At 48.7% G+C, this 25952-nt stretch overlaps 1 protein-coding gene across 1 annotated transcript; it reads right to left on the minus strand.

Annotated features, from left to right (window-relative positions):
* Positions 1-1176: 1176 nt before the first annotated feature.
* LOC119379210 (uncharacterized) lies at positions 1177-25952 on the minus strand. The gene is made up of 4 exons (XM_037648437.1): positions 25131-25952; positions 14276-15082; positions 1608-2280; positions 1177-1241 (listed from the first exon to the last, which is right to left on the minus strand). The coding sequence occupies exons 1-4, from the start codon at positions 25950-25952 to the stop codon at positions 1177-1179; spliced, it is 2367 nt and encodes a 788-aa protein (XP_037504365.1).

Here is a 25952-nt window from a genome sequence, read left to right on the forward strand (position 1 = left end):
GAGTGAAACGCTCGGTCACGTGAGCACACAGCACAGTGACGCATTTCCGCGCGGTCTGTCGTCGTCGGGCTCATTGTCGTCTGATGGCGACGATTTTCTTGCAGCGGGGATGGAAGGAATTATCGACGTGGCGAACAACTTCAGGTTTGACCCGCTGGCGAGGAGCGATTCGTCGGGAAGCGCGTCAAAACAGAAATGGCGACTAGACGTCATCATAACTTGTACCGGCTGAAACGTTTACGTAGGGGAAGTAGGGGGGTCACCTCGGGTCACCTCCGAGGGTGTCAATGCACCAGGTGCGGCCTATAATGCTGGATCGCGCTCGCGAACTTCAAGATTCATATAAAATACCTTCCAAGCTTTATTCGCTGTCGATATTTTGCAGATGGTACACGCACGTACACGGGAATCGATCCAGCAGGCTATCTCGGCGGCGAAATTTTGTGTCAGTACCCCTTTAAAAAGACGGCCACGAGAGCGCCCAGACGTATGCAGATAGATAGATAGATAGATAGATAGATAGATAGATAGATAGATAGATAGATAGATAGATAGATAGATAGATAGATAGATAGATAGATAGATAGATAGAAACGGTCAAAGTGCCTTTGGTCGGTGAAGAAATGCTTTGCATGTAAACGCCAATACATTGCGATTATGATACATTCAGCGTAAGATTCCCAGCCTTCTTTCGACAAAAGGGCACTTATTGCATGCTATATGCTTGGGTAATTGAGCACAAATAAATAAACCAAATCTCAATATTTGAATAAAGGGCGGGCGTTGGCAGCAAATTAGAGAACCAGAAGTGGGCGTTTCTCATCGCCCCTATGCTGTTCTGGCTTCTTAAACACACGAGAAAACAAACAAACAAACAAACAAACAAACAAACAAACAAACAAACAAACAAACAAACAAACAAACATAAGGAAGCAAGCAAAATAAATAAATAAACAAATAAATAAATAAATACATAAATAAATAGATGTGGGCATTGAAGAATGATTCACGCGATCAGAAAAATTTAATTAATATCAATAAAGAAAGCAGAAGGTACCAGTGGCGGCAGAAAACAAGGAATAAACATGACGTGATGGGGGGCGCTATAATATAAAGTTATTCCTTTGCATTCCTTCCACGTGGACCTTCGTTTCTCCCTCAAGTTGCAGGAGGAAGTCACGACCGCATCACTGGGTTCTCATCGAGCTCAGCCTTGTGCACGGGTGTCGTTGCAGTCTTTTCTACAACACAAAATTTCCCAGAGTCATGCTTGCCACATTAGGGAAGCAAGTGCTCCGAAGTTGTCACAGGTGGAAGTGACTTTCCAGAGAGTTATGCAACAGGCTCTGCATAACTACATGTAGCAACCTGCGTAGGTGGCTGCTTTAAGGGGGTGACGACAGAGAAAAAGGACTTTGTTGTGGGGGGTGACGGCGCCTCTTCCTCTGGCAAGGCAGCTCTGACGTCGCGTCTTGAACATACCACAGGTGGACGGTCTATTGCAGGAACGAAACCGTAAGATTGCCCGAGCTCCCCGCTCTCCGTTGTTGCCGGAGTTTCTGGTGTGTCCGGTGCCTGGAGATGGTCTTCCGGCTTTGACAACGAACTCTCCGCTTCGGAAGGGCAGACGGCGTAACCCGGAAGCGACTGCTCGACCTGTCCTTCCTGCACGTGGAGTGCAGCCGTCACCGGACCCACCGATGGTTTCCGCGGCATTTCGAGGGGCTCCGTGATCTGCGCAAAGGGTAAGCTGATCAGCTCTCTCAGCTCCACGTCACCCTCCTTCAAGGTGGTTTCCCCGCAGCTCCGTGACCAGCTATCCTCCGGGCATTTGACGTGAGTGGGAATCACTTCTGGAAGCACGTCTGAAGAGGCGTCCGACACGATGAAAATCTCGTCGTCCTCTTCTTGATCGGCTTCGGAGGCGCTGATCACAATCACCTCTTCAGCAGTTCTGGCTTCCTCTGTGACGGCATTCCCCCTGGAGGCTGCAAATTCTGGCAAGCAAAGAGAGAATGCAGACATCCCAGAGTAGGAACGTGACGCATCACTTTCGGAGGAAGTGGGCGTGGCCAGTTCTTCGACATTTGTGACCGCGGTCCTGGAAGTGTGCCTTCCGGTGACTGCAGCTGTTGGTGTAGGAGGCAGGGTCACCGAAGACTCCCGAGAGCACGGCTGCGACGCTGCTTCTGCCAGCTCGGTGCCGCCGTCGCTTTGCAAGGGAGTGGCTTCCATCGGCCCGATGGAGAGTGGGGGCGGGTTCGAGAAGCGACGAGGCATCTGAGGTAAAGCCATTTCTTTGGGAAAAGCTGGTCATTCACTAACTGGTGGAAGGCGTGCTTACTGGTAGAAGCCGTGGCAGATCGTCTTCTTCTTCTTCTTGCGGTAGATTGGCCAAGCATTACATTAGGTTATAGCCACAGGGAGGTTCACTCTGCAGTGTTTGATTACATACAGGAAACAAAAAGACTACCATGCTAGTTTATATTGGCTTATTTTCATTACTAATTCCAACCGTTGTTACATCCGTCAGTCATCACACCTGATAGTCTGACTGTGTGCTCTACAGAATTTCAAGTATTAGCTATGTTTTTTTTTTCTCTCTTTTAGTCTACAATTACAACGTTTATCTTTAGCCTAATAAGTATTTACCTCAAAGATCCTGCCGCCAGGTTCTTGGCCCATCCCCCTTTGTGGGTAAGCGCCACTAGTAAGAGGTCATCATCATCATCATCATCAAATCGCCGCCGAGTCCCCAAGTCTTCGTCTTCGTCGTCCATCGGTGTTCCATCCAGATCTCAATCATCAACAGCCTTGTCACATAGCTATGACAGTAAGGCACCTGCCGCCTTCGCAGACACACTCTATGAGGATGCGGAAATACTTTGCTGGTGTTAAAGGGGTGGTGTCATCAAATTTCGAGGCTATAACAAGCCTGTTGTGGGTTTCTTCTGTATGCAAGGACATTCCACACGAAGGGTCTGCCACAGCAAACGTTTAGAATATATTTTAATTCACTTCCAAAGTGTACCTAAATGCCCATTCTCCCGATCGAAACCAATCGCTAGCGCGCCAACACTGACGTAGATCTGTAGGATGGGCAACGAAAGTTGTAGTGACGTCGCACCAAATCTGCTGTAGTAACGTGAGTGACCTTCGGACCTCCGCCAATTCCGCAACGTGCATACCGGCTCTAGTAAACTAGAATATATTCTAATTCACTATAGTACCGGCAAAGTATCGGTTGCTACATCACTCGCCGAGTTTCGATCGCTTCCTGGCTCAATGCGTCACAGCCTTGTGGGGTCACGTGACCACGCTTCCTACACTTCTACGTCACTGCCCAACCTCGGCGTCCAGAAACCGAAACCGAAAGTTGTCCACATCAAAAGGCGATATTAAATTATTTAGCGAGAATACAGGAATCTTGGTGCGTGCATCATGCTTCCTGGAGCTATAGGAAACGCTTACAGCAAAGAACGCGCAAGCCACAAATTTGGTGGCACCACCCCTTTAAGTTACACTGGAACGATTGATTAACAAGAGCTTGTTAAATAACCTCCTAATTACCAACTTGAGGGCAGTTGTCAAAAAGGAAAAGCTGTAGGAAGTCACTACATGCGGCTTAAAAAATTTTTAGAAATAAAAAAAAAATCGCAACGAATTTGACATATCCGTCATCGATTCAAGGGCTCGATCGAAACCGAGCGCGCCAGGTTCGCAGGAGGGGCTGTCACTGTGTTACGTGAAATCGAAACTTCTCGTGGCGAAGAAGCGATAGAATTTTAATGAAGGCGTTTCTCGGCAGTATGTTGTCGTGGAAAACGGCAAGTCATCTCACTTGCACCAGCGGATTGCACCACTGGTACAACCCCCTAACCTTTGCATGTGATGTTTCGTGCGTATCATTTCTTTCGCGTGGTTCACTAGAAAGCAGCAATTCTCTTCCGGTTTTTCCCGCATTGTATAAAGCGCAAAACTCTGGTGCCGCCACTGCGGCGCTTCTTGCAGACACTTTGTCGGGCGAAAAAGTGTTTTGCGCATATTTACAGTTTAACAATTGAGGAACCATTCCACTTTGTGACGGTGTATGACCAGCAAAGCTGTTCAGCGCATGGCACAGAGGTGACGCCAAGGCGGCCAGTTTGGTATGAAAGGCTAGGTTGTGAACGTGCCCATCAGGCCCGTAGCCAGGAATTTTTTTCGGGGGGGGGGGGGGGGGCACTTGCTGAAAACCTTGACTACTTGAGAAAAACACCTATTTTCATCATTTATTTTTGGTAAAAACACGTCCTTCACCAAAATTTCGGGGGGGGGGGGCCTAGCCCCCCCCCCCCCGAAATTTAAATTTTGTTGGTGGTTGCCCGTAGCCAAAAGGGAGGCCTAGGCCCTCCCCCCCCCCCCCCCCCCCCCCCTGGCTACGGGCCTGGTGCCCACCAACGCTCACACTACTGTGCAGTCTACCTCGAGACATCGACGATGTCATCGCCATCGCTGCAACACACCGTGGGAATTCCAGCTTACAAAGGTTAGACTAACGCCCGTCCCCTAAAAGTCGGCTTCACTACTAAACGCAAGTGCACTGCTGGGAAGACATTTTTCCCAGGGCAATAAGCCGTCTTATATGAAATTAAGGAGGCCCTAGGGCTTTTTAAAAATTACTTTATTAATTGTTTGCTCTTGTACCGAGGCGCCAACTGGCGGAGTAGACATTCTTGAAGAGAACTTCTTCTTGACCTAGTTGGTATTCCTTACTTAATGACATTTTGCCGCTAGTGAAAACAACACACACAAGAAAGATACGAACACGACGACATGGGCGGCCATGTCGTCGTGTTCGTGTCTTTCTTGTGTGTGTTGTTTTAACTAACGGCAAAATGTCATGCAGTTGACATTCTTGTTGTTCTGCTCGTTTTTCCTCGTAGGCACGTTGCTCTTCGATGGTCCTAATCACGGTGGTAGAAGAAAAATTGCGGGCAGTTTGCACTAAGTCGCGCAAAGCTTGGCACAGCGAAGCACGGCCCGTCGCCGCTCGTACTCCTCGTCGATCGAGATGTGCGGCTTCCTCCTCGAGAGTACGCAGCGGAGGTTGCGTGCGATGTCCCCATCGGTGTACGTGGCCTAACTACTGCGCATGCACGGCTTGACCGGGTGGCTCCCTATCTGGTCGCTAGACGACGAGATGCTTGCTTCCTCTTTCTTTCTCTCTCCAGACTTCTTTTTCTCTCTTTCGTTGATGTTCCCTCTGTCGCTCCTTTTTTTTCCTTCTGCATTTTTTCGCTCTATTTCTCTCTTTCTCTTTCTTTCTGTGCTACGCTTTACTCTCCCCCTCCTCCTTTGCCTCCTCCTCACCATCACACCTCTCCTCCTCACGCTCACTTCCCTTCCCAACCCCCTTGCTACACTATACTATACAAGGCTATGCTATTCGCTGCTAGCGTGCTTGAACAAACGAGTGGTTAGGAAACTCGCGGTACGCGGGCTCGAATCCCGCCCCGTGATGGTTTCTATTTCGGCAAAATCTTTCTCTTTCTTTATACCTTTCTTTCCACCTCTCTCTCACTCTCTCTATCTTTATACCCGTTCTCAGGGTTATTACAGGCCGCGCCGTAGCGGTGAGTAGTGGGATCTGCCCAAATTCTCTGGTAATATCCATTCATGATGATGATAGATTCCGCGCACGGCCACACACTTTACGCAGAGCTAAAACAGCTTTGCTGTTAAAAAATGCGGTAGATGCCACTTATTGTATGAATCACTTTCAAGCGAAGCAGTCAACAAGTAGCAGCCTTTGTCGTTTTTTTTTTTTTTTTGAGCGAAGCGTTACCACGTTGAGAGAGAGAGAGAGAGAACAACATTGTGTTCCGTCACAGACGTGGGGAAGAGCGCCCCCCGCGCCCACCCGGCTATTCCCACTGGGGACCGACAGGTCTAGCCTGTGGGCCCTTGTCGCGGGCGTATCGGACGGCCAGGATTTGGTCTTACGACTTCGGGCTGTGCAGCATGGCTTCCCATCTGGGCTTGCTGTAGCTCGGGCCTAGCGACCCGCACTCCAAGAGCATCGACGTCTCTGTGTAACTTGAGTAGTATGCATTTCGTGAGCTTGCCAGGCATGACGACTTCAATGGCGTGAAGTGGGTAGCTCTTGGAAACACCGGCGCGCAACCGCCGGTGTTTCCACCTCCGGCGGCGCCGCGTGAACGGCGCGGGGTTCATCGGATCGGCTGCGGCGGCGTCGGGGGGGGGGGGGGGGGGGGGAGGAGGGGGTAGATTAGGGAGATGGTGGGGTAAAAAATTTGTCCCTCAAATTTCGAAAAAAATCTGTTTCAACGAAAAAGCGAAGCTGTGAATGCGATAGCGACATGTAATGGTTTACGAACTATAGCTAGCAGTTAACTTTTTGATTCGATCTCGCGTAACCCTACAAAACGCTGGTGTATTGGAATACGGCCGCTCCCGGGAGAGAAGCGGTTTTCGTGCAGTTTGTCGTATCAGTGGTCACAGCACGAAGCGGGAGACCACAGCGCGTAGAAGGGTATACGAGCCGTTTGCTTATGTCTGGCGAGATAGCTCGCGCGCCAGCGCTCTCGACCGCGCCCTTACAGTGAAATTTCACAGTTGCTACTCGAAGCAAGCACGCAGCCTCCTCCCCCGGCGTCCCTTCATGCTCCTTCTCCCAGCGAAAGACCGGCGGGGCGTTTCCTTTCTGGTTGAGGAGCAATCGATGGCAGGCCTCGCCCGCGGGCTGATATATAATCGCATGTGCCCTCCGTGCGACGGATATGGCCAGCTTGTTTCATCTCTGCGTAAGCCGTGTTCCTCGCCAGCGCTCGCCAGCTTTTACTCGCGGGTAGAACATGCGATGCGCGGAGCGATGTTGTCGATTTGCACTTTATACGGAACATGATGGCGACTGTGAAAACCTGCCCAGGGTCTCCATATAATGGTATCGCGATAAAAAAATATCCAGAAACCGTGGATACGGGCTCGCCTTTTTTCTGGAGCGCTGCATTGTCTTCTTTGTAAAGAGTTCGTCAGTTGGAAGAATCAACTAATCCGGCGCCTTTTTCATTAGTTTAGTTCACGCCTTCACTGCCCTTCTTAGGCGTAATCTCCTCGCCACTTATTTCTTTATAAAGCACGCGTACAATGTCAGCACTAAGCGTTGAACGTATCAGGATTTCGCGCTTGTCGGCTACACCCTATTAACTCCACTTGCGCAGTCGGAAACGCACAAAATGGAGCGAAATCAGTTGATCGCGCACGGTGGCCATGCGAGATAAGGAAGAACGGGTGGGTGACTGCATGGCAAAGCAGGGTGCGAGACAACTGACGAGTGATAGTTCTCGTATATGAACCAATCGAGAGTACCCCCAGTGATGCCACGTGAATCACCGTTCTGGCGTCACTAAGTCCGCCAAACACACGAGGAACGCTAAGAGAGAATAACTCGCTCGTTTTTTAACAGCGAAGGAGTTCTAGCACGGCGTAAAGTGTCTGACCGTGCCCGAAAACTATCATCATGAACGGGTATGTGCCACAGAATTTGGGCAAACCCCAGGACGTCGTGGCCTGTAATAACCCTGATGGGTGAGAGAATGAGTACAGAGAGAGAGGGGAGGAAAGAAAGAAAAAAAGAAGTAAATAGAGAGACGGAAAGAAAGATGGGAGAAAAATTCTTAACGATGCCTCTCGAGCAGCAACTGTGAACTTTGATTCTAAGGGCCCGGTCGCGATCGCTGACGGGCGCGCTATCTCGGCAGGTATCAGCGGTCGGCTCGTATAATCTTCTACGTGCTGCGCTCTCAACGTGAAGAGACTGTGTTAAAAGTGCAGCTCTCCCTATAGTGGCCGTATTCTTTTACACCGCGCTTTGTAGAGTTACGCGAGATCGGATGTAAAAGAGTTAGCTGCCAGCCGTACTTCGTAAAACATTACAATTTGTTGTTGATCGCATTCATTGCTTCGCCTTTTCGGTGAAACTGTGATTTTTTAAACAAATACCTAACAACTAGCCCAGCTATCTGTCTTTTTTTCTCTATGGCTGAAGTGCATTCCGTCCCTCTCATTTGTGTCGAGAGTTGTGAAAGCATATCGTGACTTCAAAATGACGTTGCAGAAGAAAACCGAAAACAGCGGCCGGGCTCGCCGAGATCCGGCCAATCAGCGGCGGCTGAAATGGACAGTCCATTACACAGACGCATCAAGAAGAGGTCCCTCGGTGAAGTGGTGTATTTTATGTCACGATTGCCAGTTCGGGTTAAAAGAACAGACAAACGGCGGCGGCGCGGCGGCGCACAGGTCTACTTCAAGGTCAGCGGTGGAAAAAAAAGAAACTCACAGGGCCCCTTATGTATTCGCCTAAGACACGGAGGATGGAAAGAACAGAGGAGGGGCCCTGACGTCACTCTCGGTGAAGCCGGAAGTCGGCCATATTGACCAGGCAGATCCTCCTCTCTTATTTACGTGCAAACAGCGCAGTGGAAGGCGCGTCGCTCTCTCCCGCTCGAAAAGCACGTGGGCCGCACGGCGCGCGTGCCGTGGCGATTCGAAACCAACTGAACGGAATTCAAGACGCTGGGCCAGCGCGATACCGCTGGCGAAATCATTTCGTGCGTTGCAGTTGCGCACGAGCCTACAGCGTTCGTCGGCTCGTCTGTCTACCCTTGAATGCCCTTCTTCAGCGTCCGAGGTGAAACAGCAAGGAGCGCGCGCATCTGCTAGCAGAGGAGCGCGCGAGCGTCTGTTGGCGGTTAGGCAGATTAGGGGCCTGGCGTTTCTCGCGTCGGCTGCGGCGACGGCTTCCGTAAGTGACGAAACGACTGTAGTGAGTGCACGCAGTACGGAACGTTCGACTAGCCATATCGTTCGGTTGTCAAACTGTGCTTCGCCTACGAAGGTAAACAAGCAGAACCAAGTAAACAAGCGTTCGCTTGCATAACCGAACCTAGCCTAGCTAAGCCGCAACCATTATTTTAAACGCTTAAGTTTTATGCTGCTGCTTTGTTTTTCTTTGTTCGGGCTATCAGCCACAATGCGAGCTTGACGCGGCAATAGAGTACGAATAAAATCCGCGTTATCTCACGGCACTTAAGAATCGGTGATGACCGACAGAGCTCGTACTTCACGTACGTACGTATGTACGTACTTCATACATTCCGGCATACAGACCCATGGCTAAACCAACGGAAGTTTACGAGCACAAACACGTATTTTCATGATGGCTTGAGCAATTGCTTTAACTTACTGAACACGCCCCGCCACGGTGGTCTAGTGGTTATGGCGCTCGACTGCTGACCCGAAGGTCGCGGGATCGAATCCCGGCCGCGGCGGCTGCATTTTCGATGGAGGCGAAAATGTTTGAGGCCCGTGTACTTAGATTTAGGTGCACGTTAAAGAACCCCAGGTGGTCGAAATTTCCGGAGCCCTCCACTACGGCGTCTCTCATAATAATATCTTGGTTTTGGGACGTTAAACCCCAGATATTATTATTATTAACTTACTGAACAAGGCCGCCACTCACCGGGGAAATGTGCTCCAAATACGTACGTCATCTGCTTTATCCGCTGCACGGTACGTGAATACCCGCTCGTTCCACGCACTGTTGAGGCCCCGTGGCTACCAACAGGATTTGTAAACGTTGCTCGGTACAATAACCACCGGTGAACACGGCGTAGCGAACAACGCGGCACAAAAAAGGGATATCCGCCACGGTTCGGTACGAGATACATGAAAGCGTTCAAGCCGCCGCCGTTAAGCCAGCTACAGTGCACCACCCGTCGCGCCACGTAACCATAGCAACGCCGCCATTGTGCCCTGTAGATATGGCCGCCATGACGTCATTTCCTCCACACTTTTCTGTCAGTGCGCCGGCTGGGCATGCCCTCTCCTCTGTTCTTTCCTTCCTCCGTGGCCAAAGACTACTCGAAGGCGAAAGCCTTTTTTTTTTTACTCAGTCGATGTATTGCTCCTGACCGTCACCCTCAAAAAGCTTTCGGAGGGTGGCGGAAACAGCTCACCTGGTTTCGCACTGCCTCCGTGATCGGCCCACCTTGACTAAGCTACGATGTCATGCGATGACGCCATCATGTGACGTTACAATGACGTCGTAATGACGTCACATATCTTGGCGATCTGTGACGTCATGATGACGTCATATGGGGACGTGATCACGTGATGATGTTTTTTTTTTGCATCACTCGTGTTGTCCCCGACGCCGCAGGACGACGACGCGGATGGTGAATTTTCGCGTTTGATGAGGCATCTAAGGCTTTCGCCTTAATATGTCCGGATCGACAGAGAGTTCGCGTGCGATGACGATAGGTGCCTTACTGCCATAGCTAATTTAATTGCAAAGGGGAAATGGTAATTATGGACGATAATATAACGGAATAGTTTTATCTTGTAACAGCCCGGCATGGGTCGCATGAATGAAAAAAGTCACAGTTTCACCGCAAGGGCGAAGCAATGAATGCGATAGCAACAAATTGTAGTGTTACATGAAGTGAGGCTGGCAGCTAACAGTTTTGTATCCGGTCTCGCGTAACTACAAAACGCTGTTGCAAGAGAATACGGCCGCTCCAGGGAGCGATGCTCTCCGCATAGTCACTTCGCGTTTAGAGCGCAGCACGTAGAAGGGTATACGAGCCGCCCGCTGTGATGGCTTTCGAGATAGCGCGCGCGCCAGTGATCGCGACCGCACCCTTAGATTCAAAATTCAAAGTTGCTCCTCGCGCGACACCTCCCCCCCCTCCTAGCGTCCTCGCGTCTTTTAAGGCTCGTTAAAGTCGGACGGGGCGTTTCCTGTCTGCTTCGATGGCAGGCCTCCCGAGCGGGGTGATGTTATCGCATGCATCCTCCGAGAGACGGCTCGTTTGAACTCTGCTTCGGCGGCGTTCGTCGCCCTCGTTGACGCGCTTTTACCCGCGGTAGAACATGCAATGCGCGGGTGGATCTTATCAATTTGGACTCCAAACCGGAAGGACATGACGGCGACGGCAACGGCACAAACCCGTCGAGACTGTCCATATAATTGCTGTCGCAATAATATTCCACTTTGAGCGTGCTATCGTGACTTCTTGCATCATCATAGTGCAAAGTAAAGTACCATATTTGTGCTATCATTTGATGAATAATTATTTTGCAATGGTGCACGGGTCTGCTAAATCATTAATTATTGATTAGTTAATTAATCTCGACTCATGTTGTGGTCGTAGTTAAGTTTACATGCGTCCAAAGTATAGCTGACATCTCAGCTCTAACGAAAAAATTCTGGCAGGTACCACACATTCTGGCAGTCGATGTCATGCGAAGCAGTAGGGTAGTATAGCGGCGAGCCAAGCGTCGCGGTTGGACCGACATGTTTATGCTCTTTGAGTAGGTAGTTCTGGGTATCTCGTGGGATTACCAGGCACGTCGACTGCGCTGGCGCCCAAAGGGTATCCTATGGTTCGACGTGACGTCGACACTCACGTTAGAGCACAGATTTCAGTTTTATCGAAACGAAGTGCACGCTACGGAGCGGTGATGTGCATATTGTCACGACATTCATACCGACGCCGAAGAACTTACTCAGCGCGCCGAAGAAGCCGAACAGCTTGTCCGCGTACGCATTTGTCATCAGCAACACAAAGAAGCGAAACACTACGACCTACGACACAAATTCGTTACCTACACACCAGGCGACAAGGTATGGGTCTGGATCCCAATACGTCGACGCGGACTTTTGAAAAAGTGCTGAGACGATACTTTGGCCCATACAGAGTCATCCGATGCTTGAACGACGTGAACAACGAGGTCGTTCCCGACATTGATTGCAGTTCCAGTCGCCAGAAGCATTCACCCGAAGTCGTGCATGCCGTGCGGGTTAAACCGTACCTATCCAGCCAACTCTTTTTTTGCCGTGTGGGTGCCAGTGCATGTGTGCGCGCTTTTCTAAGCAGAGCGCCTACGCTGCGCATCAGGACGATGCCTCTTTTGGAGAAAGGCAAACGCCACGTGCGTGCTACGAGAAAGACGAAGACGACAGCGCAAATGCGCATATGCTTTATTCAAAAGACAGAAGGAAAAAAGAAGGAGAACGCTCCAGCGCGCGGTACGAAAAAGACCGACCTGCTGCTGTTTTCTTCATCTGTGCGTTACGACCTCTGTCTTGACGTCACGACAATATCATAAGCAGTGGTTTTCGCCGTATTCCTCTAGGTTGAGCAATGGTTGACTATAGCTTGGCGAGTCATAGGAGTCATATAATGTTTATTACATTTTTACGAAAGCCGACAGCCAACACTGCAACCACGATTGACGTTGCCCCGACATGATGAGCGTACAGGGTCTTTTTCAGAAGCAGTTTTAGCACTATAGCGTGGCTCTGTGGAAGAATACATCACTGCCACGCAGAATGCCTGGGTTAAATTCCGGCTGCAACCGTGATTTTCATTCTTACCGTCCCTCTGATTTTTTTCCTCGACAACGCTGCCGACGCCGGTAGCGGATTTTCTGCGACACAAGTTCCTTAACGCTATCGCGTTAAGATTTCCAAAGTCTGTGATCGCCATTTCTGGGTTGATATAAACTGTGAATCACCTATGGCTCATACCCGCATTCCATGGGTCGTGGTATGCGGGCATGTGCCACACCGTTACTGAGGACAAGGGTTTCATGACGTACGTAGGCATCTCACGATATTAATGTAATGCCCTGGTCATCGTGTTCGTCATACACCAATGCCGTCCCATGCGAATTTTAGTAGATGTGTCACGTTAAGAAGACGACCACGAGAGCGCGCATACGTGTGCGGCTAGATAGATAGATAGATAGATAGATGGATAGATAGATAGATAGATAGATAGATAGATAGATAGATAGATAGATAGATAGATAGATAGATAGATAGATAGATAGATAGATAGATAGATAGATAATCAAAGTGCCTTTGTGTGGTAAGGAAATGCTTTGCATATAAAGGCCAATCCAATACGTTACGCAATTATGATACCTTCAGCGTTAGATCACCAGCCTTCTTTCGACAAAATGGCGCTTACTTCATGCTATATGCTTGGGCAATTGAGCAAAAACGAATAAGCCAAATCTCAATATTTGAATAAAGGGCGGGCGTTGGCAGCAAATTAGAGAAGAACCAGAAGTGGGCGTTTCTCATCGCCCCTATGCCGTTCTGGCTTGTTAAACACACGTGAAAATAAACAAAGAAACGAACAAACGTCATAGCAAGCAAGCAAAATAAATGAACAAACAAATGAATAAATAAATAAATAAATAAATAAATAAATAAATAAATAAATAGATGAGGCCATTCAAGAATGATTGACGTGATAGGAAATATTTAAATAATATCAATAAATAAAGCAGAGGGTGCCAGTGGCGGCAGAAAACAAGGAATAAACATGACGTTATGGGGTGCGCTATAATTCAATTTCAATTTTTTTCAATTTCAAAATTTGTTTTATTGTATTCTTGTACAAGGAACAAGAAACAAAAGGATGTTGGGGCTAAAGGCATATAGCCTGACAGAGGACCCAACACCCTTGTACACAGTTCGTACAGCAAAATAAAAAAAAACAAATAAAAAATACAGCTTTCGCGACATCCAGACCATCATGAACAAAAGAAGCAATAGAGAAAAAAATAGCTGACAAAAAATGTCATGTTACATTGAATCTGTCTGACTATACAAATCTTGTACATAACATAATCCCTCAGGATAGAATTAGACTATAACATTAGAGGCATGTGATACATAACGTTTTTATAGTTTATACAATACATGCAGTACAAAAATTCCAACTCCTAACTACTATCATTGCTAGCATCAGTATTTTTTTATGATCCATCAAACAGTATGTTTTCCTGCATTAGCACTTCTTTAACTTGTACCTTGTACACAATGTAAAACTATTCCTCTACGTTCCTTCCCCGTGGACCTTCGTTCCTCCCTCAAGTTGTAGGAGGAAGTCACGACCACATCGCTAGGGTTCTCATCGAGCTCAGCGTTGTGCACGGGTGTCGTTGCAGCCTTTTCTACAACACAAACTTTCCCAGTGTCGTGCTTGCCATAGTAGGGAAGCAAGTGCTCCGAAGTTGTCACAGGTGGAAGTGGCTTTCCAGAGAGTTATGCAACAGGCTCTGCATAACTACCTGTAGCAACCTGCGTAGGTGGCTGCTTTAAGGGGGTGACGACAGAGAAAAAGGACTTTGTTGTGGGGGGTGACGGCGCCTCTTCCTCTGGCAAGGCAGCTCTGACGTCGCGTCTTGAACATACCACAGGTGGACGGTCTATTGCAGGAGCGGAGCCGTAAGATTGCCCGAGCTCCCCGTTCTCCGTTGTTGCCGGAGTTTCTGGTGTGTCCGGTGCCTGGAGATGGTCTTCCGGCTTTGGCAACGAACTCTCCGCTTCGGAAGGGCAGACGGCGTAGCCCGGAAGCGACTGCTCGACCTGTCCTTCCTGCACGTCGAGTGCTGCCGTCACCGGCCCCAGCGATGGTTTCCGCGGCATTTCGAGGGGCTCCGTGATCTGCGCAAAGGGCAAGGTGATCAGCTCTGCCAGCTCCACGTCACCCTCCTTCAAGGTGGTTTCTCCGCAGCTCCGTGACCAGCTATCCTCCGGGCATTTGACGTGAGTGGGAATCACTTCTGTGAACACGTCCGAAGAGGCGTCCGACACGATGAAAATCTCGCCGTCCTCTTTTCGCTCGGCTTCGGAGGCTTCGAAGGTGCTGATCACAATCACTTCTTCGGCAGCTCTGGCTTCCTCTGTGACGGCATTCCCGCTGGAGGCTGCAAATTCTGGCAAGCAAAGAGAGAATGCAGACATTCCAGAGTAGGAACGTGACGCATCACTTTCGGAGGAAGTGGGCGTGGCCAGTTCTTCGACCTTTGTGACCGCGGTCCTGGAAGTGTGCCTTTCGGTGACTGCAGTTGTTGGTGTAGGAGGCAGGGCCACCGAAGACTCCCGAGAGCACGGCTGCGACGCTGCTTCTGCCAGCTCTGTGCCGCCGTCGCTTTTCAAGGGAGTGGCTTCCACCGGTAGGGTGGAGGGTGGGGGCGCGTTCGAGAAACGATGAGGAGTCTGAGGTAGAGCGACTTCTTTGGGAAAATCTGGCCATTCACTAACTGGTGGAAGGCTGGAAGGCGTGGCAGATCGTCTTCTCCTTCTTCTTGCGGTAGATTGGCCAAGAAATCGCCGCCGAGTCCAAAGTCTTCGTCTTCGTCGTCCATCGGTGTTCCATCCAGATCTCAATCATCAACAGCCTTGTCACATAGCTATGACAGTAAGGCACCTGTCTCCTTCGCAGACACACTCAACGAGGATGCGGAAATACTTTTGCTGGCATTAAGTTACATTGGAACGATTGATTAACAAGAGCTTGTTAAAGAACTTCCTAATTACCAACTTGAGGGCAGTTGTTAAAATGGAAAAGCTGTAGGAAGTCACTACATGCGGCTTACTCTACCTTTTAGAAATAAAATAAAATCGGATGGATTTTGACATATCCGTCATCGATTCAAGGGCTCGATCGAAACCGAGCGCGCCAGGTTCGCAGGAGGGGCTGTCACTGTGTTACGTGAAACCGAAACTTGCCGTGGCGAAGAAGTGATCAAATTGTAATGAAGGCGTTTCTCGGCAGTATGTTGTCGTGGAAAACGGCAGGTCATCTCACTTGCACCAGCGGATTGCACCACTGGTACAACCACCTAACCTTTGCGTGTGATGTTTCGTGTTTGTCATTTCTTTCGCGCTGTTCACTAGAAAGCAACAATTCTCTTCCTGTTTTTTCGGTATTGTATGAAGCGTGAAACTCGGGGGCCGCCACTGCGGTGCTTCTTGCAGAGACCTCGTCGGGCGAAAGGGTCTTTTGCGCATATTTACAGTTTAACAATTGAGGAACCATTCCACTTTGTGACGGTGTATGACCAGCGAAGCTGTTCGGCGCACGGCACAGAGGTGACGCGGCGGAGGCCACTTTGGTATGAAAGGCTAGGTTGTGAACGTGCCCATCAACTTTCAAACCATTGTGCAGTCTACAGCGAGACATTGACGACGACATCGCCATTACTGCAAAACAGTGGGAATGCCAGCTTACAAAGACCAGACTAACGCCCGTCCCCTAAAAGTCGGCTTCACTACTAAACGCAAGTGCACTGCTGGAAAGACATTTTTCCCAGGGCAATAAGCCGTCTTATATGAAATTAAGGAGGCCTTAGGGCTTTTTAAAAATTACTTTATTAATTGTTTGTTCTTGTACCGAGGCGCCAACTGGCGGAGTAGACATTCTTGAAGAGAACTTCTTCTTGACCTAGTTGGTATTCCTTACTTAATGACATTTTGCCGCTAGTGAAAACAACACACACAAGAAAGATACGAACACGACGACATGGGCGGCCATGTCGTCGTGTTCGTGTCTTTCTTGTGTGTGTTGTTTTAACTAACGGCAAAATGTCATACAGTTGACATTCTTGTTGTTGTTCTGCTCGTTTTTCCTCGCAGGCACGTTGCTCTTCGATGGTCCTAATCACGGTGGTAGAAAAAAAAAATGCGGACAGTTTGCACTAAGTCGCACAAAGCTTGGTACAGCGAAGTAGTGGTCCCGTCGCCGCTCGCACACCTCGTCGACCGACACGTCTAGCTTCGAGAGGCACGGCTTCTTCCTCTGGTGTACGCATCGGAGATTGCGCGCGAAGTCTCCGTCGGTGGGCGTGGCTGGCTACTGCGCATGCGCGGCTTGACCAGGTGGTGCGGTACCTTGTCAATAGACGACGCGATGCTTGCTTCCTCTTTCTTTCTATTTTTTCTCTCTTTAGTTGATGTTCTCCCTGTCTCCTCTTTTTTTTTCTTTCTGCATTTCTTTCTCTCTATTTCTCTGTTTCTCATTCTTTCTGTGCTACGCTTTACTCTCCCCCCCTCCTTTACCTCCTGCTCACCATCACATCTCTCCTCCTCACGCTCACTTCCCCTTCCCACCCCCTTACTACACTATATTATACAAGGCTATGTTGTTCGCTGCTGGCGTGCTTGGATAGCCGAGTGATGAGGACGCTCGATCGCCTTCGGACGAAGGGTACGCGGGTTCGAATCCCGCCCCGTGAGGATTTTATTTTCGTCAAGAATCTTTCTTTCTTTCTTTCTTTCTTTCTTTCTTTCTTTCTTTCTTTCTTTCTTTCTTTCTTTCTTTCTTTCTTTCTATACCCGTTGTCAGGGTTATTACAGGCCGCGCCGTAGCGGTGAGTAGTGGGATCTGCCCAAATTTTGTAGTAATACCCATTCATGATGATGATAGATTTCGGGCACGGCCACACACTTTACGCCGAGCTAAAACAGCTTTGCTTTTAAAAAATCCGGTAGATCCCACTTATTGTATGAATCACTTTCAAGCGAAGCAGTCAACGAGTAGCAGCCTTTGCCGTATTTTTTTTTTATTTGACTGAGCGAAGCGTTACGAGGTGGATCGACGTCTCTGTGTAACTTGAGTAGTATGTATTTCGTGAGCTTGCCAGGTACGACGACTTCACTGGCGTGAAATGGGTGGCTCTTGGTCCGACGTAACGTCGCCACTCACGTTAGAGTAGAGACGCCTGTTTTAGTGCAATGAAGTGCACGATATGGTGTGATGATGTCCATATCATAAGTAGAGGTCGTCGGCGTATTCGAGCAACGCTTGATTATGGCGTGTGGAGCCATAGGTGCTCATATACAATGTCTAATACATCCTTATAGAAGCGAATATCCATCGCTGCAACCACAATTGTCGTTGTCCCGACACGACGCCCGTATAGGGTCTTTTTCCGAAGCAGTTGGAAGCACTGGCGTGGATCTGTGGTAGAATACTTGAGGGCCATATAAAAAAAGCCACAGTTTCCCCGCAAGGGCGAAGCAATGAATGCGATAGCAAGAATTTGGAATGTCACACGAAGAACGAGAAGCAGCTCGATACTTGCAGCGCGCCGCTGAAGCACAAAGAAGGAAGCCCGAAAAGAACGCAGAGGCGTGCACAGGGCAAGCGTTGACTAACAAGTGTCGCAGTTGTTACGTCTTTGTGCTTGAGCAACGCGCTGCAAGTGTCGACAATGGAGAATCAGACGCTCTTAGATATTTCTTTTTCTTTTAAACTGCGGTGCGTGGAGTGACCCCTCTGCGTCTCTTGCCACACGGGGGCGTCTGACGCAAGGTGTGCCTAGAGTTACTGTATATGCTACCTTTATATATACAGTAACTCTAGGTGTGCCCGGTGTTCTGGAAGGGAATGAATTATGACCTCCTACAACTTTCCCACGAAAACAACTGCCTTCAATTTGATAATTAATAAGGCAAAAATAAGTATTTGTTAATTAGTATCTTCAAGGTAGGACCTGTGCGCCGGACCAATTATCACCGGCGGCGGCGCGTGAACGACGCGGGGTTCATGAGATCGGCGGCGGCGGCGCCGTGGGGGTGGGGGGAGGGGGGTAGATTAGAGAGTTGGTGGGGAGAAAAATTTGTCCCTCAAATTTCGATAACAATCTTTTTCAACGAAATAGCGAAGCTGTGAATGCTATAGCGACATGTCGTAACGTTATACAAACTATGGCTAGCAGCTAACTTTTTTATTCGACCTCGCGTATTCCGACAAAATAGGGATGGTAAAATCGACGAACGATTAATCGATTAATCGATTAAAGGTCCACAATTAATCGATTAATCATAATCGATTTGTGCCCTTCGATTAATCGAATTAATCGATTAAAACCATTCGATTAATCAATTACGGCATCCCCCACTCCCGCCCCCAACCTCGCCCCTTGGCCGGAGCGCATGACTGCGAGGCGCGCTATCCAGAGACTCAGACCCTGAACGCTATCCTTAGACGTAGGAAGTTGCAAAGCCGAATACTACTACTTTTTCTGGTTCTATTTGGGATGCCGTCGATCGCACACTTCTACGCAATTGCGTTGCACTGGAGTAGGATCCGATGAACGAAATGCCTTCTCGGTTCAAGACATACTATAGTAATGTTACTAACAGCGCAAAAAAAGGACGAAGGACCAGGAAGAAACACAGACAAGCGCTACCAGGCAGCGCTTGTCTGTGTTTCTTCCTGGTCCTTCGTCCTTTTTTTTTTTTGCGCTGTTAGTAACATTATGGATCACCAACTTGCCCAACGAATCGCTCTCTTAAGTTATACTATAGTAACCCTGTAGTCGATCGCCGCACCAATCCGAATTCACTTGAGACTTGGCACAGCATGCGAACTGGCCTAGATCATATGTTTGACGTTGCAATGGAGTATTTGCCAATTCCTGCGACGTCAGTAGCATCCGAGCGCCTTTTTTCGCATGCTGGATGTGTGGCGACCCAAAGGATGTGTCGGTTGTCGCCCGAGCATCTCGGCCAACTGACATTTCTTCGCTCAGTAGAAAAAAGCATGTGGTTCGGAGCAGCAACCCCATGAAACAAAACAGAAAAGGGGACTTTTGAGCAAGTAAGCAGCACGTGGATTCGCCAACTTTCAAAAGAGAAGTTTATTCTTTTCTGTAAATTTCATACGTGCCAGCGCATCGTCTTGTTGCTTATTTTGTTCGTGTTTGTTTTTTGCCGCACTGTTTCATCGTGTTGCCGCATAAACGCATGTCTGCTTACATTTAATAAACGAGTAGTTTTCGTCACCTGTAGTGTCAATCGAAACTTTCTTTCTATTTTATTCAACCCTCAGATATTACTCGATTCTTGTGTAAGTGCGGCATTGTAATATGTGCTGCTTATTTCCTCACTTGTTCGTAGTGCCGTTCTGTTTTACTCTTTAGCAAATAAAATATTGTTTAACAATGAAAGAGAGAGAGAAATAATATTACAAGGCAGAGAGGGTGGCCTGAGCTTGTACGCCCCTGCCTGCTACTCTGCGCCGGGGAAAACGCAACGGGGGAAAAAGAGTGATGAAGTACGATGATGGGGAGATGATTAGGTAATCCGTATATACATAATAAGACACGTTTGCTAGCGTAAAGAGGAGAAGGACGCTAGTAACCATATTTTATTATGCTGTAACAACTAGCCCAACTGTCCGTCTATAGGGTATATATACCATTTTCATAATTGTTGAGCTAACTTTCCTACGATGTAGTTAGCTCAATTAATGGCAGCTAGTCACTTCTTCAAACAGAGTGTTCAAGCGCGGTTTGCTTGCGCTGGGACGCGGAAAGTGTAGACTCGGCTTTCTTGACACGAACGCGCATAATAGACAAACGCCAGCACGCGCAACTACGACCTCGTCTCCACTTGAAGCACGAAAGTTGCTGCCATTAGTTGAGAGAAAATGTAGCGCAGGAATGCGCACTCGCGAATTGTGAAATGGGTCTTATCGACCCTTTATGTAATCCGCAACTTTACGCGTCGGTTTACCGAACGTCTAGCATCCAGTGCATTATTACTGAAGAAGTGACCTTGAAGCTCTTAGTAATACTGCATGGTCGCGTATTTAGGGAGAAATACAGCTTTCAGCTAGAGGCCCCCGTCTTCTGATGTGACAAGAAAGGACTGTCGCGCAATTTATGTCGTAATGTCTGGTACACTAGATAGCGCTCACAGTTCAGGATGTACGCACGATTGAAAAGGTGTGAGTGGCGCCGTGTTACGGCAAAGAGCAGGTAAAACCTGCGGAGCATAGGTCGGCAAAAATGTGGAGCTCACTCAGACTCACTCATGAAATATATTTTGCCCTTTGAGCTCACTCGGACTCAGACTACCAAAACTTTCTCAACCGAACTCACTCGGACTCGGACTCACTGAAATGTTTCTTAGCCGGACTCACTCGGGCTCAAACTCACCAACATCACTCAGACTCACACTCACGGCTCTATCTGAGTCTGAGTGAGTCGACTCATGAGTCCGTTAGCGTATAATTGGCTTCTTCTATCATGGTGTCACTGCTCTTTAACACCAATATCTCGTAAATTGGCGCTCGACTTGGCGCCTTTTGATCTCGTACCTTCAAATATGTTATGAGTAGTCGCAATCCAGTATGGACATTCTTATTGAAAGAGGTGACTCACACGAGATTTTTTGATCAAGAACTTCCTGTGAAAGAGTTTGCGGGTGGAGGTCAACCTGCCCCCCCCCCCCCTTTTACGTAACTCACGCCTCTAATTAATAAATATAGAGCTGGTGTATGAACGCTAGTGCTTTGAAGTGTGAGTCAGCGGGAGTATAAGCGTGAGCCGACATAAGGGTGCTAGTGACGCTGAAGTTGTGTACATATAACAATAGGTCGGCAAAAAAGTGTGGAGCTCACTCAGACTCACTAAAGAAATATATTTTGCGCTTAGGGCTCACCGGACTCAGAGTCACCAAAATATTCCGCTACCGCACTCACTCGGACTCAGATTCACTAAGATTTTTCTCAACCGGACTCACTCGGACTGAAGCTCACCAAAATATTACTCATGTGGACTCACTCAGACTCCGACTCATGGCTCGATCTGTCTGAGTGAGTCTGAGTGAGTCGACTCATGAGTGAGTTTGCGACCTATGTGCGGAGTATACTGGCGCAGCTGCTGTTTTTTCTAGCCGGGAGGCAGAAACTCATGTCACTCTATTTCCCGCAATATTATTTAGAACTAACAGGCAATAATGTCAAGGAAAGTATAGAGGATTTTGTCTGTAATAATTGGGATGTCAATGTGAAGAAAGTAAAGTGGACGAAAAGATAACTTGCCGCCGGCAGGGACCGAACTTGCGACCTTTGAATAACGCGTCCGATGCTCTACCACTGAGCCGCGGCGGCGGTCATCCTCCCGTCATAGGGTACACATGTGCATTTAAACCTAAGAATGTTAGTCAGCGCCGATCGCAACCATGGCGGCGAGTGTGAACACTCTTTTCTGCCTTTTGGCGTCACGTAGCAAGTGACCTTTTTTTACGAGCTGGCAGCTGACCAATAATCCCTCGCATACTACATGAAGGCACCAAGTCTGCCAGAACGAGACCTTCGCTATGAATGAAGGAAAGAAGGTGACTTTTAGGGGCTCGTTTTTCTTTGTCATACACCCTTAACATCCCCTATACTTTCCTTCGCATTATTGTCTGTTAGTTCTAATTAATATTGTGTCTAACAAAGAAAAACGAGCCCCTAAAAGTAATCTTCTTTCCTTCAGTCATAGCGAGGGTCTCGTTCTCACAGACTTGATGCCTTCAGGTAGTATGCGAGGGATTATTGGTCAGCTGCCAGCTCGTAAAAAGATTACTTGCTAGGTGACGCCAAAAGGCAGAAAAAGAGTGTTCCACACTCGCCGCCATGGCTGCGATCGGCGCTGACTAATACTCCTAGATTTCAAAAAACATGGCTGATCCCTCTGCCATAACAATCGGTATAACACGAAAGTGAAACGTGTCTTCATAGACGTAGTTGAGCGTTTGTTGTGCATTCTTTCGCGCCAAGCGCGAAGGAATGAATGCTACAGCATCAAATTATCATGTTACGCGAAGAACGGCAAGCCGCTCGAAACATGCAATGCGCTGCTCAAGCAGAAAGGACGCGCGGACGAAATACACAGGATGAGCGCGAACTGTCACAGTTGTAACTATTATTCTGTGTGAGCAGCGCGCTGCTTTCGCAAAAGCGCCCGCTGCAGTCAGCGAGGTGACCTTCAGGTTCTCAACGGAAACTTGCAGGCAGAGCGCAAGACGTACAGACCACCGAGATCGCGAGATAAGCGCCCGCACGAGCTTTAGCACGAGCGACCACGCCCTGTTGAGGCGCGCGCTAATCCGTGTGGGGGACGACTTTTGAAGCGCGCTCTTCTAGAGTCTACGCTCTTCGAGCCCTTCGCGCCATCTCGCTAGTGATAACGAAAACACGCTGTAACGCCGGTCTCTGAGTATCGCCACCGGCAAATGGTGTACATAAATAGCCCGCCGTTAGCATAGCAGAGAACATGCCGTCTGTGGCGGAGTCGTTTCGCGCTGCGCGCTGGCGATCGAGACGTCGTAAGTTCGACTCCCAGTGACGGAACTTTTTCTTATAGTTTTTTCTTTGCCATATGTGAGTCTTTATATTTTACAACGTCATATCCGTGACGGAAATGCGTCAGTGGAGCCGTGGTGGATCCCGACATAAAACACTTTCGTGTTAAAATGCACACGTATACCCTATGAAGTGGACGGGGGGATGACCGCTGCCGTAGCTCAGTGGTAGAGCATCGGACGCGTTATTCGAAGTCGCAGGTTCGGTCCCTTCCGGCGACAAGTTATCTTTCCGTCCACTTTACTTTCTTCAGATTATATCCCAATTATTACAAATAACACCTCCTATACTTTTCTTGGCAATATTCGTTAGTTCTCATTATTATAGTGTCTAACAAAAAGAAAAACGAGCCCTAAATGTTTCCTTCTTCCGCTTCACGCTTGCCTGTACGGATGGTCTGTTTGAGGCCAGTATATTTCTGTGTAATCTCTGCATAGGTGACCTCAAGAAAAAGATCGCGTCAGTCCGCAATATATAGTATGTAGGGCTTCCACAATGTCTAACCGACAAACAGAGAAAAGATGCCTTGCTTACTAGAGCGAGCGTCTTATTTAATTTCTCCTCGCGTCTCTTTTACCTTTCTGGGATTTCCTCACCCTCCGCGCACTGCATATTTCAACTGCGACTTTCCAACCAGTGTGGTCCACGAACGCGCCTCCGGTTTCGATGAGCTCGAGTAGGCAGGCTTCGAGAAAATACGACCTGCTGCCGAATAGTCCAGGGATGATGGCCACAGATTGTTGAATCCGCGACATCAACCAACGACGACAGGCCTCTTGTGTCCAGTGTGCGAAAGTGCGAATTTTCGCACACTGGACAAAAGGAGCCCTTCGTCGACACCTTCGAAAGTGGGAATTTTGGATCGTCAACGCGTCTAATAAAAAGATTTGGGCCCGTATTAAACACGAACGATGCCTCTGAAACAAAGCGATATCGATTTTAAAGCACCCATTAAAAATGTCGATTAATCGATTTAATCGATTAAAAGTTTCTACCGAAAGCAATTAATCGATTAAATGCTAAATCGATTAGCGATTAATGATTAATCGATTAAAAGTTTTAATCGACCATCCCTACGACAAAACGCTGGTGTATTGGAATACGGCCGCTCCCGGGAGAGAAGCGGTTTTCGTGCAGTTTGTCGTATCAGTGCTCACAGCACGAAGCGGTGAGATCTCAGCGCGTAGAAGGGTATACGAGCCGTTTGCTGATGTCTGGCGAGATAGCTCGCGCGCCAGCACTCCCGATCACGCCCTTATAGTGAAAGTTCACAGTCGGTAAGAAAATGCTTTGTATATAAAGGCCAATCCAATACATTACGCGATTATTATGCCTTCAGCATTAGATCACCAGCCTTCTTTCTACAAAATGGCGCTTACTGCATGCTATATCCTTGGATAATTGAGCAAAAATGAATAAACCAAATCTCAATATTTGAATAAAGGGAAAGGGCGAGCGTTGGCAGCAAATTCGAGAACCAGAAGTGGGCGTTTCTCATCGCCCCTATGCCGTTCTGGCTTGTTAAACACACGCGAAAATAAACAAAGAAACGAACAAACGTCATAGCAAGCAAGCAAAATGAATAAAAAGATAAATAAATAAATAAATAAATAAATAAATAGGTTGATGTAGGGATTGAAGAATCATTCACGCGATCAGAAATATTTAATTAGTATCAATAAATAAAGCAGAGGGTGCCAGTGGCGGCACAAAACAAGGAATAAACATGACGTTATGGGGGGCGCTATAATGCAAAACTATTCCTTTACGTTCCTTCCCCGTGGACCTTCGTTTCTCCCTCAAGTTGTAGGAGGAAGTCACGACCACATCGCTAGGGTTCTCATCGAGCTCAGCGTTGTGCACGGGTGTCGTTGCAGCCTTTTCTACAACACAAACTTTCCCAGTGTCGTGCTTGCCACATTAGGGAAGCAAGTGCTCCGAAGTTGTCACAGGTGGAAGTGGCTTTCCAGAGAGCTATGCAACAGCCTCTGCATAACTACCTGTAGCAGCCTGCGATGGTGGCTGCTTTAAGGGGGTGACGACAGAGAGAAAGTACTTCGTTGTGGGGGGTGACGGCGCCTCTTCCTCTGGCAAGGTAGCTCCGACGTCGCGTGCTGAACCTACCACAGATGGACGGTCTATTGCAGGAGCGGAGCCGTAAGATTGCCCGAGCTCCCCGCTCTCCGCTGTTGCCGGAGTTTCGGGTGTGTCCGGTGCCTGGAGATGGTCTTCCGGCTTTGGCAATGAACTCTCCGCTTCGGAAGGGCAGACGGCGTAGCCCGGAAGCGACTGCTCGACCTGTCCTTCCTGCACGTCGAGTGCTGCCGTCACCGGCCCCACCGATGGTTTCCGCGGCATTTCGAGGGGCTCCGTGATCTGCGCAAAGGGCAAGGTGATCAGCTCTGCCAGCTCCACGTCACCCTCCTTCAAGGTGGTTTCTCCGCAGCTCCGTGACCAGCTATCCTCCGGGCATTTGACGTGAGTGGGAATCACTTCTGGAAGCACGTCCGAAGAGGCGTCCGACACGATGAAAATCTCGCCGTCCTCTTCTTGCTCGGCTTCGGAGGCTTCGAAGGTGCTGATCACAATCACTTCTTCGGCAGCTCTTGCTTCCTCTGTGACGGCATTCCCGCTGGAGGCTGCAAATTCTGGCAAGCAAAGAGAGAATGCAGACATTCCAGAGTAGGAACGTGACGCATCACTTTCGGAGGAAGTGGGCGTGGCAAGTTCTTCGACCTTTGTGACCGCGGTCCTGGAAGTGTGCCTTTCGGTGACTGCAGCTGTTGGTGTAGGAGGCAGGGTCACCGAAGACTCCCGAGAGCACGGCTGCGACGCTGCTTCTGCCAGCTCGGTGCCGCCGTCGCTTTTCAAGGGAGCGGCTTCCACCGGTCGGGTGGAGAGTGGGGGCGCGTTCGAGAAACGACGAGGAGTCTGAGGTAGAGCCAT

The sequence above is a fragment of the Rhipicephalus sanguineus genome, chromosome 1 (genome assembly GCF_013339695.2).
Source record: "Rhipicephalus sanguineus isolate Rsan-2018 chromosome 1, BIME_Rsan_1.4, whole genome shotgun sequence".
NCBI lineage: Eukaryota > Metazoa > Arthropoda > Arachnida > Ixodida > Ixodidae > Rhipicephalus > Rhipicephalus sanguineus.

Bases quoted from the DNA above. Each gene is read 5' to 3' on its own strand.
- LOC119379210 (XM_037648437.1), bottom strand. From the start codon at position 25,952: ATGGCTCTACCTCAGACTCCTCGTCGTTTCTCGAACGCGCCCCCACTC. The intron at 15,083-25,130 runs GTAGGTTCAGCA...GCTCTACCTCAG, and splicing joins CAATAGACCGTCCATCTGTG to ACTCCTCATCGTTTCTCGAA. The intron at 2,281-14,275 runs GTATGTTCAAGA...GCTTTACCTCAG, and splicing joins CAATAGACCGTCCACCTGTG to ATGCCTCGTCGCTTCTCGAA.